The following is a 17863-nucleotide window of genomic DNA, read 5'->3' on the forward strand; positions in this document are numbered from 1 at the left end:
ACTATACTCTTCCTGATATCATAACTTTGCTAGATGTTGACCTGTTCCCTATAATATCTTATTTATGACTAATGTGTGGATTGAGGTGAGTATCTTTGCAAAACAACTGCAATAGACAATGTAGTAAAACTCTGGATAAAGTAATGAGCTTATAATATTGCTCATGCCTTTTTTTGTTTTTCTTCTGTAGTCTTCAGAGTAGGAAGTTGAAAGGGGAAAAATATAAGAAGTGAGGAACAGAATACTTTTACATGAGAACTGCTTGATGTATTTTCAGTTTGCTGATTTTTCACTCTGTCTTTAACTGTGCCCGTGTACCTGACATCCTGCAAAAATGCTGACTAAATACTAGATGTGTTCACTCAACTACTACTTTTGTGATTTTGATTATCACACAGATGAGCTTTCAGCCTTTTGTTTTTCAAAAAAACCCACCAAACCTCTTTAATGTAGATGCATCATACCAGAAGAGAATTGCATCTGTAAATCAGACATCTAACAGGCATGTTTTGAATAGGATCTGGTGAAATTTCACACTTCCAGCTGGTCGGTGTTACTCTATTGTATTTCTAAAGAAATACGATGTTGCAGAGAGTGTGTAATTAATATTATTCCCTCTCCTGTGTCAATACTAGGAACTTGGATTTTTCCAAAGGCCACCAGGCAATTACAGGAGATAAGGAGGGGCAACAACGTCGGATACGGCAACAGCGTCTGATCTTCACTGGCAAATGGATTGCTGATAACCAGCCGAGGTAATTGCAAGTAGCATCTGTGTTTCAGTTGCTGCTGTAAGCTTAGGTAATGCAGGTGCCAGAGTTGAACTTTATTTTTCTCACTATTTGACACAGCAATTAGATATGTGAATGCAAGATGCTGGCAGCACAGATAACATGTTCTGTGGGTCAGCATGCCATTGCTTCATAGACAAATTATGATAGCTGACCTGGTTTTGGCTGGGATAGAGTTAACTTTCTTCCTAGGAGCTGGTACAGTGCTGTGGTTTGGATTCAGAGTGAGAATAATGTTGATAACACAGGGGTGTTTTAGTTGTCGCTAAGTAGCACTTATCTCTTAAGTCAAGGATTTTTTAGTTTCCCATGCTCTGCCAGTGAGGGGGTGCATAAGAAGCTGGGAGGGAGCGTGGCCAGGACAGCTGACCCAAAGTAGCCAAAGGGCTCTTCCATACCACGGGGCCTCATGCCCAGTATTTGAACTGGGGGGGGCGGATCGCTGCTCTGGTGTCGGTCAGCGGGTGGTGAGCAGTGGCATCGTGTGTCACTTGTCTTGGGTTTTATTTCTCTTTTTGTTATATTTATTATTATTATTATTATTACTACTATTATTTAACTCTGTTTTAGTTATGGGTTGATATAAGAACAGTTTAATGAGTTTTACTTTTTTTTTTTTTTTGATTCTCCTTGCTGTTCCTCTGAGAGGGAGGAGAAGTGAGCAAGTGGCTGCATGATACTTAATTGCTGGCTGGGGTTAAACACCGACAAAACGGAATGCATTTAGTAAAGTAGTAAAGCATAGTAAAGCATCATATTTGAGTCCTTTTTAGTGGTACTGCAGCACAACTAAGTGAAAACAGTATTTGAAGTGGTACCAAGAGCATTGGTATGTGAGCGTACACCATGCTAGAGAATGCCCTTAGCTGGGATTTTTGTTTCTGGGGTGGAGAGGCATGGTGGATATGCTGCCTTTCTGCTTTTCTAATTCGGGGAAGTGGGTTACCCTGTGGAAAACTATTCCTACTTGCTTTTCAATTCCTTTCTGTCTTTTTCAGGTTGATTCAGTGTGAAAATGAGGTAGGAAAGCTGTTGTTTTTGACAGAAATCCCGGAATTATTACTAGAGGACCCTAGTGAAGCCAAAGAGAGTCTCGCCTTGCAGGAAACATCTATTGCAGAGCCGCTATCTACAGATGGGAGCCCTGGACTCAAATCCGTTCTGTCCTCTGGCAGAAGCCTGAACAACTGTGACACAGGAGAAAAACCAATGGTCACGTTCAAAGAGAACATCAAGCCACGGGAAATTAACAGAGAGCAAGGGCGAATCTATCCCCCTAAAGATGTAGGTAGGGAAAGACGGGACTATAGCAAAGGAATAGTAGCCAATAAGAATGATGGAAAGAAGGATAACAATAAAAGAAAGAATGAAACCAAGAAATGCGGCTTGGATAAGATACAGGAAGCAGGAAAACAGAACGTGGCAGTTCAGGTAAGCCTTTAGATTAAGAGAATACTGTGTCTTAGGCAGTGCGATGTTTGCATCAGGGCGGTCGCTGTTTGTGTAGAGTAGAGTTGAGGTCTCACTGTGGGCCCTGCAGGTACAGCTAATGCACAAAGGAAATAGAAACACATCTATCTCAAAGACCAGGTATTAGTGATCTTTGGGTCCCTGCCCTTTTCCTTGATGCTGTCTCAGTTTGTCGGGGAGGAAAAGGTAGGGAGCAATGAAAGGTAATTTTGCTATGCTAACTTAAAAAACAGATTTCTACCTGTTGTTCCACAAATATTCAAGCTACCAAGGCAGTTTGCGTGGCCAGGTCTTAGTCATGCTCTTGATCTGTTGTGAAGTAACTGGGTACTCAGCATTTTTGGTTCAGTTGACTTGTGCACATTCAATAAATTAAACACATCACAAAAGCACCCAGTTATTTATGTGGAATAAGATCCTCCATACGGTGCGTGGAGTCAGGTGGCCCTGTGCGTGGAAGTAAGAAAAGCCACACTGCACTTAAACTGTAATTCTGAGCTCAGGCACTTGCTCATAATTGTTGGTTTTCGTATCAGCTACTCTTTTCTCAGTTGTATTTTTGAGGCATGCTTTTTCCCCCTCTTTCTGTGAGCATTATGGACAAAAATGCTCACCTTGTAAGTAGATAGTGAATTTACTGGTCTGACTTCCATTGACTTGTAGTAAATAAGGGTATAGAGTTTCAGGGTTGATCTGGTCTGTACGTGGATAGTTTGGCTGCATCTCAATCATTCCCTGATGACATCTGGAGGCATTTAATGTTAGTGACGGAGACTTTATTATTTCCCTAGAGAAACTGTGTCACTTCTTCACCGTTCTTGCAAGTGGAAATTATTTCCTAGTGCACTTCATCTCTCTTGCCTATGTGTAAGCCTATTACTGCTTTCCAGGATAGGTCTGCAGAATAACTTAAGTCTTCCTCTTTGCAGCTGCACTGAAAACCTGTGTAATTGAGATCTTGTTTTCCCTAGGCTAGACAAACCAGCTCTTTCAGTCTTTCTGGATTGTGGTGTTAGGACCCTTGGATCATTCTTCTTCTCCTCCTGATTATTTGCTGTTAAACAACATCGCTGGGTAATGGAGGTCTGAACTGGCAGTGTTGTTCAGTTGGTTTTGCAGGGGGCTTACCAAGGGGGGTAAACAGGAGTAGCCTACAGAAACGATGTGACAATCATTCATGAGTCACTGAACAAGTGTCTGGTATCTGAAAAACAACTTAGGCAAGTTAGAATAGCAGGTTTCTTATTTATTTGTTGAACATGTCTGGAATGTGGTTGCAGGCCTGAGCACAACTCCCAGTTTCAGTGTTCGTGCCCCTGTCTTGCAGAATAAGGACTTGAGGGTGGTAAAACCCACCAGATCTTCTGAGAAGTATGGGTAGTTTTTTGGATAGGGAGGATATTTTAATTCTAACCCAGCTGATATATCAAAAATTTGCTTGTCTTTAGGCTTAAGTTTTTCCTGTGTTTGTTATCTCTTATTTCAAACCCAGCTGTAATGGAATCTGTTCCGATGTGGTTGGTCACTCTTCATCTCTTGTTGAATAGAAGTTAATTTTGACCTTCTAGTTCCATCAGCTGTATTTGTTATGGCAACTCTTACAGTGAAATGCCTTTTGTTTTATGTAGTTTGATGGACTTGTTCATCCAAACCTACTCCTGACTGAGGAGAAACCAGTGTAGGTTTTGCACTGACTGGTGGTCTGTTAGTGCTCTGCTTTGGCCTTCCTTGATATTTCAGGCTTTTATCTTCTCCTTGCCTTCCAAAGCCTAAATGCTGCAAATGTTTCAGCTCCTGCTTAGCAAAAATGTTAAGTATGTTATATGAAAGTAGTTAGTCCTGTTTTGCAGATAAGTCAGACTTCCACACTGAGACAGGATCGTGAAAGTGTGGCATAGGTTGAGACTCTGCTCTTTAGAGAAAATAACATTAGGTGCCAAGGAAGGCTGTAGGCAGACTAGCTCAAGGTGTAAAGTACTCTTAAGAAACTACTGTAATGAAATGCTGCTTCTCTCAAGCACCGTGTAGGAATCTTCAAGACCACTGGGGGAGTAAATATTTGGTAGTATTGACATGTTGGAGTTGAGGTCAAGTAGCAGCAGGGAAGCAACTGAAATTTGTCTGTCTTAATCAGTATTAGTTATTTAGGTTTTAAGTTAACTATAAATCATGGGGGGGGGGGGGGGGGGGGTGTGTCTTTTGGAAGCCACCTTTGGAAATGTGTTATAGCAGCTTTGAGTGTGACAGACTAGAGCTCATGTTTTGAAGTCCCATGGCAGGAAGAGTGTCTTTGAATTCTCCAACACAGCTAAAAGAATGCATAGCTCTCAGTATGGGTTATAAAAATGTCTGGCTCATACTGGAGAAAAAAGGGGCAGCACGATATAATCTGAATATACAGAATGTGATGAAGGGCAAAGGTGGGCAGTGAGTAGATGCAGCATGAGCAGGGGCCGCATCATTAATAGTGCTTAGCATCAGCCAGAACCTTGAGGTGGAGTTCCCACCTGACTTTCAAGTGGGAGATCAAAAATACCCTTCAACCTCCCAGCCTTACAGTCTACTTTTTAAATTAAACACAAAAAATAAATTACACTCCCATAATTTCTAAATGGGGAAATTAGAATTATTCTTAAGAAAGCGTTTGAATGCATCTACCCTTTTACTACTGTATTTTGGTGGGGAAGACCTGCCCTCTAACTCATTTCAACTCAGCAGCACTAAACATTAAATAAACCCCACACAGTTTTGGTTTGTTTGCTTTGGATTTTTTTTAATTTGGTCCCTGATAAAACCCTTTCTTTCAATCACCTTTGAGGCTTGGTGTCAGGTCTGCTCCTGGGCCCTTTCTGCATTGCCCGGGTTCCTTGCTTGCTGCCTTTTTCCTGCCTGCTCCATCTTGCATTCCAGGCAGTTCTGCCGAGCTGAACAGAAAGGGAAAATAGTCTTCCCCTCTGTCTTCCTCTCCAGGAAGACCCAGACCGCAGCAGACTCAGAATCAGGTAAACATTACATTACATTCTTCTCTCTGCCTTTAACTGGTGCAGCTCTTTTAACAGAACATAGAGCAGTTACACAGTGAACTGAAAGAGGTTAAGCACTTCTGCTATTTGTCTTGTATGCTCTCAGTCAAAAGAATTTCATAGTATTCAGGAGTTTGTGCATATACATCACCATATGGGTTAGGCTGAAGGAGTTCCCTAGGAAGAACATGGTAGTGTTTGTTTTTTAAGGTGCTGCAGGTAAGTAGCATGAGTTAGGTTGAAGCAGTGCCCTAGGAGAAGCATAATAGCATCTGTACTTTTTATTTTGTTTTTAAGGCACTGCAGGTGAGCAGCATGGTAAGTTCTTTGTACGGTCTGAGGATGTTACGTCCACTTTCCACTCTCGCTAGAGAAGGAGCCTGTTGCAGTCTTCTGGGTAGATATCCTTAGAGTGCTTTTGGGAGGCAAGGAGTGCCTGAGGACAGGCAGGGTAACCTGCCTGAGGTCAGTGAGGAGGGAACTGAGTTCCTGTGTTCCAAACCTCTCCCAATTACTTAGGGAAAAGAAAATAATCTCTCAGACAATCTGGGAGTTCATTTTTTGGCTTGAGACATGATGTGAGTAATTACAGGAAAAGTTATCTAATTTCGTCTTACTTTCTTTTTCATTAGGTGAAATCCCAGACAGAGATGAGGAAGACTCCGGTGTCTGAAGCCAGGAAAACACCTGTAACTCAGACTCCAAGTCAGGCCAGCAGTTCTCAGTTCATCCCCATTCATCATCCAGGAGCCTTCCCTCCCCTTCCTAGCCGGCCAGGTAATTTGTGTCATTCTTTTGAAGTGTGATTTACTGTTGACTGCAAAGCAAGTCCTGTAATAGTGGTTGTTACAGCCTCTGAAGGTAGGAGCTGTTTTAATGAGCATGCAGTCTCATGTTGAGAATCTTACAAAGTAGTAAAGAAGGGGCATAGCAGAACTGAAACAAGATAAATAAGATTCCTTATGCTTTGGAATCAAGGTCTGTCATGAAATCTGCCACCTTCCTTCTTAGTTAGTGGGTGTGAGATCAAGAAACTTCACAGTAGGCTGTTTCTCTAGTTAGTCAAAACATGACGAAGTCTTTTGCTAGCTCAGGAGGAAGCATTCTCTTTGCAAAGGACTCCATTACAAAAGATCAATCACACTGCTTTCTTCTTTAAAGCTCAGTTTCTTTTGTAGTGGTGCTCATGTTTCAAGCTGTAATTTGTGTGGTCTTATTTGCTGTTGTTGCTGCATTGCGTGTTCCCACTTTGTTGTGGAGTGTTCCTGCCATACCCTGCTGTCCACACTTGCTCACAAAATAGCTGGAAGCTGTATCTTCCCTGCAGCTGTTACGTACAGTTGCTCTATATAAGACAGAGGGACATCTTCCCTGTCCCAAAGTCAGCTTAAAATCTGGCCTGAGACACACAGAGTTAAAGCTTGCCTTCCAAACCTGGCTTTTCAGTGTGAACTGCAGGAAAGAAATTGATCTTGCAGATATGAGTATTTGTTTGCTTACTATCTGTCTCTATCTAAATTAATCCAGAGACATCTTCTGGGATGAAGCAGTAGACTTATCGATTGCTTCTGTCCATTGCTCCAGAAGCAAATGTCACTGAAAATGTGTGTGTTTGAGGGTGAGGGAATTTTGAGGGTAGAGCATCAAGAACCCCAGAATGGCAAAGGAAAAATGTAGTGGAGGAAAAAAAAAAAAGCAGGGAGATTGAGGTGTGTGGTGGGGGGAAACATATGACTCTCCCAGATACTGCTCCGACTGACTGTTGTCAGTGCCTGGAATATGGCAAGAAAACTCGAGAACAAACACTGAACCCCCCTGTGATCGCAGCTGTGTACGTGCAAAGGTGAGAAAGGACATTATAATGCATATATGCAAACTGGTGTTTCCTGTCCTCGTGGCCTAAATGAGCAAAATAGGAAGGAAAAAAAAAACCCTACTCAATGTTTTCTGGAGGGAGTTACCTGCTCTGCCAGATTGTGATTAAAGTTGCGTTTTTGTCTTTTCCAGGGTTTCCACCTCCAACCTACGTTGTCCCCCCTCCTGTGGCTTTCTCCATGAGCACGGGGTACACCTTCCCAGGTGGTGTTTCTGTCCCAGGAACCTTTCTCCAGCCCACAGCTCACTCGCCTGCAGGAAACCAGGTGCAAGGTGGGAAACAGTCCCACATTCCTTACAGCCAGCAACGGCCCTCTGGACCAGGGCCAATGACCCAGGGACCTCAGCAAACACCACCTCCTTCCCAGCAACCCCTCTCATCTTTACCAGCTCAGGCAACAGCACAGTCCGCAAGCCAGTTACAGGTCCAAGCTCTGGCCCAGCAACAGCAGCAACAGTCCCCTACGAAAGCTGTGCAGGGCCTGGGGAAGAGCCCACCACACCACTCCGGATTCCAGCAGGTAAATTTGACTGATGCGATGTGCTAAGTTTCATTTAAAAATAAATGGCAACATTCAAGACTTATGTTCCTGGATTACCTTTTCAAAACTGTCATTAAAGGCTTTAGTGTGGAATTTTGATCCATGAGTTTCTGGGCAAATTTGAAAAAAAGCTGAAGTTTGGTGGGTTCTGTAACTTGAGAGGAAGGTATCTACCGGAATGGGAAGGTGGTCATCTGTGTTCTGTGTGTTCCTGTTTATACGCAAGGTATGAAGGTGATACTTCTGATCGGGTATTTGTCTTAAGCCCTTCTAGTTTTCTTACGTGAGTAATGAGGACTAAGTCTGAACCTTTACCTGCACTCTCCTTTTGGCTAACTGGGTTGCAGTGTCAGTTCCCTCACACCTCTTAGTTTTACGCTCATGTGGTGCTGGAGAAAATCTCCCTTTTGGCATGTCTGAACTTGATGGTGACACCCTCCTGGTGTTCTGGGCAGCAAAATGCTGGCTCAGTACCTTAGTAAAGGTGTTTATAAGGTATTGGATTAGAGTAAGGATTATACTCGGCTGTTGGTGTAAAGCTTGACTAGGGAGTGTTAGATGCCTGTCGAGACTGCGTGTTGGTGAATAACAAAGCAAATCAGAATGTTTGTGGAATGTCTGTCACAAGTGAGGCAGACTGACAGTTCGAATGGAGTTAGGCCTTCCGTTAGCATGAATTGTTCCTACCTGCTGGTGAAATCATGTGTCTCTGTCTCAGTATCCGCAGACAGACTCGTCAAAGCAGCTCTGGAACCCACCTCAAGTCCAAGGCTCACTGGGGAAGATCATGCCTGTAAAGCAGTCCTATTACCTGCAGGCCCAGGACCCTCTAAAATTATTTGAACAGTCATTACAGCCCCCTGTGATGCAACAGCAACCTCTGGAGAAAAAAATGAAGCCTTTCCCAATGGAGCCATATAACCAGAACCCCTCAGAAGTCAAGGTGCCAGAATATTACTGGGACTCTTCCTATGGCATGGCTGACAATAGGGTGATGGCACAGCAGCCTAACATGGACCGCAGGGGCAAACGGCAAGGAGTCTTCCGCCCAGAGCAGGATGCCGTCTCCAGGATGACCTTTGAGGTAAAGATCCGTGCTACAAGTGGTAAAAACCAACGAGGCTCTGATATTCCTGACACCTCTGGGAGTTTCTGTGTTTCAGGAATGCCCTGTAGCCTCGAGTAGGTCAACGGGAGCTTATTTAGTAGGGAGCTGGGTATCACTAAATGGGATTCCAGCAAACAGTGGTGAATTCTCCATTTTAGTTGGCTGTGTGGGGGATCTGGCTCTTGAAGATTTGGTTTCAAGTAGGTGTAAGTCTTGTTCAGTGTAGATGTGACATGGATCTCTGCACTGTGTCTGTCAGGTCAAGAAACATGGCAGCTGATAGTTTGGGGAAAAATTCTTGTCTGGCAACTGATGAAAACGATAAAAGCCATCCAAATAATTGCAGTTGAATTATTTACCCTTTAGATGAACTCTTAACACCCATATAGTATCTTGAGTGTGGTGAATGGCTGAGGTTGCAATAGTCAGATTGAGGCTGGAAATCAAGGATGGTAGGAGCAGTCTTGTCTTGGATTGTTTTTTTGTTTTTCCTGCAAATCCCACCACACAGTGAAGGAGCTGAATGACTTCCTTAGCTCTTGGTTGCACTAATGGAACACTTTGCTTCTGCCCATGCAGTTGTGCTTCATGTTGCTGTTTATAAAACCTGCAATCTTTGTTATTTATTAACAGTCCTGGAGTTGTTTGTGAGTGCTTTTGGTGATGTTTATAAGGAAACTTAAACAGAGGCCTCTTTAAACCTTTAGTCAGATGTACCTCTGGAAGTGCACTCAGGATTTCAGAAGGTCAGCTGAGGTCACTTGGCTTATCCTTCAGAGAGAAAAGTCAGACAATATACAGGAGTCTGCCTCTATCCTGATGTCAGGTTGTGGTTTTTAGATGGAGACGGGGTCAAAGCCTTGTTCTCATCCCTAAAAGGGAAACCTTGCCTTGGTGCAAGCGCAGCGCGGTACAGACAGAGCTGTGCCGTGATGCTTCTGTTTTAAGTGTCCCTCACAAAAGTAAAGGTGTCAAGTTTGACCAGCACTTTGCAGGGTATTTTTGGCCTATTGGTCTGGTCAACAGTACATTGGTGTAGCAGTCAGTAGCAGCAGAAATAAGTCTTGTGGGATTTAAACTCCACAAATAGAGGAGGGAAGAAGATGCAAATGTAATTTTATTTGAAACCTAAATTGCTCACAAGTTAGCTGTAGAAGAATAATTGTAAGATTTTGTGTTTCTTGTCCTTGAATGTGAAAACAGGTTCAGTATTTGGCATGGATGCAGTGGGAAGTACATGTTCCACTAATAAAAACTAGATGCCCATCGTTTTGATGCTGCAGCGCTCCTCCCAGTACGCGTTAGGCCAAGTGGCTAGTTAATGTTTTCTGCTCAGCATTTTCTTTCTGTGTACCTCGACACACTTCTGCTGCACCACTTTCTCACCTCGCACTTCTGCATGCTGCCTTCTGCCGTTTTCTTGCTATTTTCTGTTGTCCTGCTGTGGCTTAGCCTCTCCTCGCTGTCTCTTGCTGTTCCCCTTTCTGCCTTCTGTTGTCTCACTGTGCTCATTTCTGTCACTAGGACCCCAAGAGCTCCCCTCTGCTTCCTCCGGACCTGTTAAAGAGTCTGGCTGCCTTGGAGGAGGAGGAAGAGCTGATTTTCTCTAATCCTCCTGATCTTTACCCAGCTCTGCTGGGGCCTCTCGCCTCTCTTCCTGGACGAAGCCTCTTTGTATGTATTTGATGTAATACTGCTGCTTCTCACTCTTAACTGGCATCTCTTTCTTCTGTGAAATTAGAAGAAATGTGAAATTCCTCTCTCCCCTATCCCTCCTGTCCACTTCCCTGCCTCACCCTTGAGCTAGTCTTCATGTGAGAGCTCAGACCAGCTGAAGGCCCACAGTATAGCTCTTGGGCTGAATCCAGGCCTGCTCATTTATTCAAAATCAGAATAAAAGTTGGGCTTTTTGTAAGTACAGTCCACAGGAGAGATGTTGATGCATCGTTCAATGCGCTTGCTCTTCTGCAGTTGTATGGGCTTAGTAAAAAGGGCAAGGCAGAGCACAGATTCAGCTGTGGGAAGTCATCAGAAGTGTGGCTTATTATAATCTGCAAATAAAAATTCCATAAAGGCAGGGAGAAGCGGCCATACTAAATGCAGAAGAGATTGTAAAAGAGCAAGATGGCTTTGGAAGACATTTGCAAGCAACTGGCTAAATAATCAGTAACTCATAGTAATACAGTCATTTTTGACAGACTGAGATCCACCTGCCCCTCCCAGTAATGTATTAAAACCTTCCTAGTTCACTAGTTGGAGGGTCTTAGAGCTGCTGAATTTGTAACTGCCTCTGAAAATGCAGTACGCCTTTCTAGTATGGCTACAAGCATGTTCATTAAATACTATTATTTCAGATTAGTAGCAGTAACAAGGAAGAGTTATTTGCAACTACTCAAAATCTCTGATTAAGTCTATTCCTCAATTATTCTATATGCCATCCCAAGGAGCCAGTAACAAAACAGACACCCATTTCTGTCTCATTAGATACCTTTGCTAAGAAACTAATAGCTGCTTCTTCAGCAGCTTCCTTTGAAGCTCCTACTGTTGCTGTCTGCTGGCAAATGGAAGTTCTTCTCTGTGCAAGCTGTGTGGATATGCAGAGTGTGACTTTTGTCTGCCTTTTAAAATGTGCTTTCAAAGTAATGAGTTGTCACTTTGAAAATCTAACAAGCTAGGAGCTTCTTGCCAAGAAAATGAGGCTGTTTGTCTTATCTTTGCTTTTACCCTGTAAACCTATTCCAGATATTGAGGCCATGTTAGAGAGGGATTCTAGTTCAGGTTTTTGTTGTTTGAACAATACATTTAAAGACATCTGACATGCTGAGCTGGTATGAGTGCGAGAGGGCTTTTATTTGGAATGAGACTACAGCTTTCACTTTGGATCACACACAGTTTTACTTATGGCTTCACTAATTCTATGGCTTGGTGATCCCAATCTTAAATTTGTTGGTGTTCATTGTCCACCAGCCAAGCCTGATAATTTTTCTTTGGTTTTTGTATCGATAATAACTGATCCTATTTCTTCCCTGAGTAGTCTTGTTTCAGAGACACTATTTTTCACTGCTTAATCATAGTAAGGACTGAAGAGAAAGCTGAGAAATACTATGCTGGAAATAACAGCTGTATGAGAGGGGGGTGGTGTAGTTGATGGAAAAGGTCATGATCCATAATATCTTAACATGGAACCCCAGGGGGGTTTTGGAACCTCTGTTTTAAACACTGGCTTGGTTTTTTTTATTCCCCTCTAGTCATTTATAATGAAAATGAGAGCATGCTAAATGAAACTTGGACTGTTTAACCCAGTTATAAAATCACAGCACTTGGCTGCTCTTGCTGTCTAAGAATCTGTACAGCAGGGATGCTCTCAAAACTCAGTAGCAACATTCACGAGTCTAATCATGTTTGGAGGAGTCATCTGATCACTGGGAAGGATCCTGTCTCATTTGTACAAGGTTTTACACAACCATAGGGTTTTTTGGCAGGAATCTCCCCTCTAGATGTATTGGACAGAGCATTAACGCTTACGATTTGAAAAGCTGTTCTGGCAAGTGGGGTTTGCCTGAGACTCTCAGCTGTTGTGATTGTTGACTTTTAGATATTAATTACAGTTAGTAGGGAAACTACTGATTTTCTGCATTTGTTAGTTTGCTTCCCCTGCCCTCCAAGGTGCTGGAGCTAAAATAGAAAGGAGATTTCAAGTGTGACTAAAACCACCTTGGCAGTTTCTGACAGCATACTTCCCTCCTGCTCACTACACTGAACACTAACTGCTCTTTTTCCCTTTTTGGTTTCTGAAGAAGTCCCTGCTGGAAAAACCATCAGAGTTGATGTCTCAGTCATCATCTTTCCTGTCCCTCAGTGGCTTTTCTCTTAATCAGGTAAGTGAGGACCAGTCTGCAGCCCTTTGCTGTTTGAGCTTGCCATTAAACTAGGTAACATGGCAGAAATATGGGGATATCCATGAGTTCAAACCAACAGAAAACCTGAAAGAAAACTGTATGTGTGCCTAATTTCAGTCTGTATTGACAAGATTATCTTTGCCTTCATCAGTTGTCTTCCCAAATTCATCCTAGCTATAGTTCTGCTGACGTACTGAATCTTGCTGAGCTCATGGGCCCCTTGCTCTTAGTAGAATTGTGGAGTTAACTGAAAAGGTGCATCTCAAAGTGTTGTGGTGTGTAGGTTTTTATTTCCTGAGCAACAGATTACCCATTCTCTTCCAGAGAATTGAGCAGGGTTCAGTTTTTGTGAGCGCTGGGAATTTAAAGGTTTTTGTGAAGGCTTTGCAGTCCAGCCAGGAGAAATCTGTCCTGATTCAGAATGTGATGGACTTCAGGATAAATAAAATGCTCAAAGAGGAGGGGGCTGGGAAGTGAAAAAGGAGTTTGGAAATATTTCAATCTGTAACAGTTTCCTTTGTACAGTCTCAGTGTTTGAAATAAATCCAAAACCTAAACTCTTACATTCATTTTTTTGCAGGAAAGATATCCAAATAACAGCATGTTCAATGAGGTATATGGGAAAAACATGAATACCAGCACAAAAACAGAAGTCACCCCTTCAGTTGCCCATCAGGAGACTTCACTATATTCTCTCTTTGAAGGGACTCCGTGGTCTCCATCCCTTCCAGCCAGCTCAGGTAATCCTGGTGTGGGTTTTTTTGTGTCTAGCTATTTAAAAGGATTTGAGTTAATTCTGAATATACTGCAAGTTAAATGTAACTGGAAATTAAAAAAAAAATACCTGCTTGACAAGGTGTCTGAATGTTTCTGTTTGTTTTTTCTTTATATAACCTCAGAAATATGAGGGGATTCTGTAATTAATGTAGTGTAAGAACCTGGATTTTAATTGAAGTAGTTGAGCAGGATAGAAGTTGTAGGAGGTGTTAAATCTTGAAATCTCTTTAATTTAGATTCCTGACAAGCATCTGGGAGTAGGGATGTAGATATTTGAAAGAGAAAGAAACTATATGACTGAAGAGTGTGGAGAAAAATATGACAGTGTGATTTTCTTGGTCGTTTTGTTTTTTTACTGTTGAGCAGCCTACAAAGCAAACCAGCTTTTTCCTTAGTAATTATCCTCAAGGTATAAACCATAACTATTATGTCACGATTTTATTCTCACTAAAAATCCAGAAGAGCATGAAGGGAGGAATTAGCTGATTCTAATAAATGAGTGAATTTTAAATAATGTCTGCACTGGTTGAGATTTTTTGGTTGCACTGAGACTTTTGCAACCACCCAGGAATAGCCGCTGTGGGGCAAATGGAAGGAGCTGCAAAGTGCTTTTATTCTAGCAGGACTTACGGCGCACATGGCTTCAGCTTTCTCTCCCTTCGCCTCATCATTCAAGACCACATAGTCTCCTGCCACCCTGCTGTGCTGTGTTGTCTCAGGCATCGTGCTCCTGCCTGCAGATAGGCTTTTCCATGCTTGCTCTTCTCTTTTGCTCAGTAGTGGGTTCTGCTCTGAATTGCTTTAAGACTCATAGAAGTGTAAGCAATCACAGACTCGGGAGTTCAAGTTGTAAACTTGCAAACTCCTTAGGGTCTAATGTCTTTTTTAATTGGTTTGTCAAGCTTGGAGACAGATTTTTTTTTAGTTTGAGAAGTTCTTCAAGAAACATGGGGAAAGCTCGCTTTGGCTAGCCAGCCCTCTTGAGGTTTCCTGGTTTTTGGGTTTTCTGGTAAGCACATGTATGCATTAAACACAGTCATTCTGTTCTCGTTTTCACTCAGAACTTAGGAATTTGGATTACACTCCTGTAATGGAGGGGATAAAAGCTGACCTCCAGCATTGGAGAAAACTGGGTGATGGCAGAATTTGCAGCAGCACTAAGAAATTCAAAATTGGGAGGCTCCTGCTGTTTCTGTTGACCTTTTTCCTCTTACCTTGTAATCACTAGATCATTCGACACCAGCCAGCCAGTCTCCTCACTCCTCCAACCCCAGCAGCTTGCCAAGCTCCCCTCCAACCCATAACCACAATTCTGTTCCCTTCTCCAACTTCGGACCTATTGGGACTCCAGACAGCAGAGACAGGAGAGTCGCAGACCGCTGGAAAACAGATAAGCCAGGCAAGTGCTGGGTTCCAGGCTTGCGTGAAGCTGGCTGGTGGCGTTTATTTCGCAGTAGTTTTGCTACGTTCCTTTGAACTTGTCTTTCTCCTTGTTTTAGCAATGGGAGGGTTTGGTCTGGACTATCTCCCAGCAACATCGTCATCTTCGGAGAGCAGCTGGCACCAGTCCAGTGCTCCCAGTGGCACCTGGGCAGCCCAAGGCCCTCCCGCTATGGAGGACTCCTCAGCTGTGCTTATGGAGAGCCTGAAGGTATGTTTGACTGTAACTGTGCTCAGGAATGGGTGCTTGAGTAGGGGGCCAGATGATCCGGTGATGGGCGTTAGCCTGTCGCAAGCATTCAGTGTCAGAAACCGAAGGTTTTTCCTGCAGATTCACTTACGCAGGCAATGTGGGAGGTGTGACCAGTGCCGGAAGATGTTGCAGTTTTCCAGTTCTTGCTGTTCTAGAATATTTTGCGGAACAAGACCAGGCTGGCAGAACTGGAAGAAATTATAGCATTTGCTTTGACGAGTCTAAAACTAGTAATTGTTAATGTGGGGTGAATTTTAATGGTAATGAGGATTCTGGAGGAGGAGAAGCTGCTTCCAGGGAGCCTCTCTTTAGAGCAGGCCTTCTTTGAAGTCTGGATGACTTTCATAAGTCAGATATGAGTGATAAAGAGGAGGAGGAGAATATAGAAAACTGTCTCCGCTTTCTCATCTGTAAGAGGGGGGCTGTCTAACGCAAGGAGGTGCTAGTGTTGGCTGTTTGTTTTTAGTCCATCTGGTCCAGTTCCATGATGCACCCTGGACCCTCAGCCCTGGAGCAGCTGTTAATGCAGCAGAAGCAGAAGCAGCAACGCGGACAAGGCACCATGAACCCGCCGCATTGAGACAGAGGTGGCAACCTTTGCAAACGAAGGCTCCATAAACCATGGCATGTTGGGTTTGCAGGACTGGCCCACACAGTCCTGTGCAGGTGGCAGCCCTCTCTTCTGTTCCTTGCTGTCAGGAGGGCGTAAGTGCTCCACCGACCCACTGAGTGTGCACAAAACGTCTGCAGTGCAAGAAAACAACATCAGGAACTCTCCCATCCCTGGGCCCTCTGGAGGGAGAGAGGAACTGCTGTTTGTCTCACTCAGTAACCCGATATCACCGCCTCTCACCTTCTCCATCGTGCATGTCCCCAGCCACATGGGAAGTAAAAGCTGAGAATGAAGGGCAGATGGGAGAAGCCAATGAGAACTTCTCAATCCTTTTCCTCTCTTTGGGGAGATAAAATAGGAATCCATTAATGATTGCTTTGCTGACTGAGAATGTAGTTGAAATTACTCCTAAACATCTTTATTACTCTCTCAGTAGTAAGATCACACTGAATTCTTCCGTACACAGACGTGCTTCGTAGTCAGTGTGTAGCAATGAAAGCCCCAGTTGCTGCTCCGGTCAGAGGTGGTTGGTGGCAAGGTGGGGCTCTATCTCCTGGGCTAGCGAAGGAGTTTCATGAAGGAGAGTCTGGCACTTGACACCACTTCACCTTTCACCCAAAGGCTTTGGCCAGCCCATGGGTGGGTTAGAGACTCCAGCATGAAATGCCCTCCTCTCAGTAGGTGTTTGAGCTATAATCGGTGATGTGGGGCATTGCAGCACTGCTGGACGAGCAAGTTAACTGCTATGGGGTTTTAAATTAATGTTTGATTCCTGTACATTTTACTGTAGCATAGTGGCTAGCCCCACAAAGGCCAGGCTAGTCTGTGCATTCACAGCCTGACTCATTTTAATAAGTAGGTAGAAAGCTTTCAATGGTTTTTGTTTTTTGTTTTTTTTTTCTTTCTCTCTCCATCCTTCCATCTTCGCTGGACACTAGTAGTTTCATTACCAACGTACAACATCTCGTAGACAATAATCAGGGGTCCAGCAGGGCTGGGTAAAGCTGACAGTCAGCCTGGACAGCGCAGAGTGTGCGCACCCCCGCAGGCACACATCAGCTCTGCAGAAACCCGTCCCCCCGTGCCCCCCGCCCCCGGCTGCAGCCCCAAACTTTCAGTTCCAGAATTAAATTCAAAGCGCCTGTGGACACACGTGTGTAACTCGCACACGTAAGAAAGCATAGTGCTGTTCATAGATGAAAAGGTGCAGAAGGGAAAAGGAAAACGTTTTATTTGCTATTTATTAGGGGGAAGGAAGACTGGAAGCTTTGTTAAAGAAAAGGACAGCATTTTTAGGTTTCCCCAGGGAAGTTACGGAAACAATCTCAATGTCCATTTGCTGTGTTTAGCAGTAGGGGTTTGTGTGATGATTCAGGATCTCTGAGCTGGAGCTCAGCTGCAGAGCAAAGCACATGCAGGAGCCGAAGTGACACTGGAGTCTGGGCAGCCCCAAAGAATACAAAAAGGGAAGACGGAGGAGACACGATACCCCTCCGGGGGTACGAGCAGCTCCCCCATGATCTCCACCTTGGCAACATCACTGTTCTTTGTTGCATTTTGAAGCTGTATTTCCTTTAAAAAGTCCAAAAAGTGAAGTTCTCACCCAGTGGTAATATGAACCAAACCCCTCTGTACTTCCCTGCAGCCCTCCCGGTTTGTGTATCGAGCTGTGCACCCAGGCAGCTGCGACATTCCAGTGTTTGAACCGTCACTGACTCTTGCACCCCAGACGAGCTAACCAGGTTCACCATCTCACTCCCGGCAGTGCCAGGGTCCCAGCCGCACCGTTCCACTTGTGCATGAGCATCCGGCCTCGGGAATGCGGCCGACTCTCAGCTGGGACTCCCCTCCCGCCCCCCGATGCCTGGGGGAGCGAGGGAAGGGGCCCCCAACAGAAACTGGTTTGTGTCGTAAGCTTTTTTTGTGTTTTTTGTCTGTCTGTGCAAGAACTGCAGCTGCTGAAATCAGCTTTGCCTTTAATTAAACCATGTTCTCTCCATCCAGGTCTGTGCGTAGCATTTATTTCCTGTGTAACTTGGCTGCAGGCTTTCAAAAATGCGTTATTTTTCTGG

At 43.9% G+C, this 17863-nt stretch overlaps 1 protein-coding gene across 10 annotated transcripts in view; it reads left to right on the plus strand.

The window, feature by feature from the left end:
• The window catches only part of SMG7 (SMG7 nonsense mediated mRNA decay factor), a 55675-nt gene extending 37885 nt beyond the window's left edge, over positions 1 to 17790 (plus strand). For 8 of the 10 annotated variants that reach the window (XM_074877092.1, XM_074877093.1, XM_074877098.1 and 5 more), the window contains 11 exons: positions 636 to 755; positions 1790 to 2222; positions 5917 to 6061; positions 7292 to 7680; positions 8420 to 8785; positions 10334 to 10483; positions 12607 to 12687; positions 13289 to 13448; positions 14714 to 14884; positions 14985 to 15136; positions 15645 to 17790. In XM_074877092.1, the coding sequence (XP_074733193.1) occupies positions 636 to 755; positions 1790 to 2222; positions 5917 to 6061; positions 7292 to 7680; positions 8420 to 8785; positions 10334 to 10483; positions 12607 to 12687; positions 13289 to 13448; positions 14714 to 14884; positions 14985 to 15136; positions 15645 to 15758 (2281 nt within the window). In that variant the 3' untranslated portion in view covers positions 15759 to 17790. The remainder of the gene's footprint in view (positions 1 to 635; positions 756 to 1789; positions 2223 to 5916; positions 6062 to 7291; positions 7681 to 8419; positions 8786 to 10333; positions 10484 to 12606; positions 12688 to 13288; positions 13449 to 14713; positions 14885 to 14984; positions 15137 to 15644) is intronic. The other 2 variants (XM_074877100.1, XM_074877101.1) reach the window with 2 other exon arrangements.
• Positions 17791 to 17863: the final 73 nt, after the last annotated feature.

Source organism: Strix uralensis, chromosome 8 (assembly GCF_047716275.1).
Source record: "Strix uralensis isolate ZFMK-TIS-50842 chromosome 8, bStrUra1, whole genome shotgun sequence".
Taxonomy (NCBI): Eukaryota; Metazoa; Chordata; class Aves; order Strigiformes; family Strigidae; genus Strix; species Strix uralensis.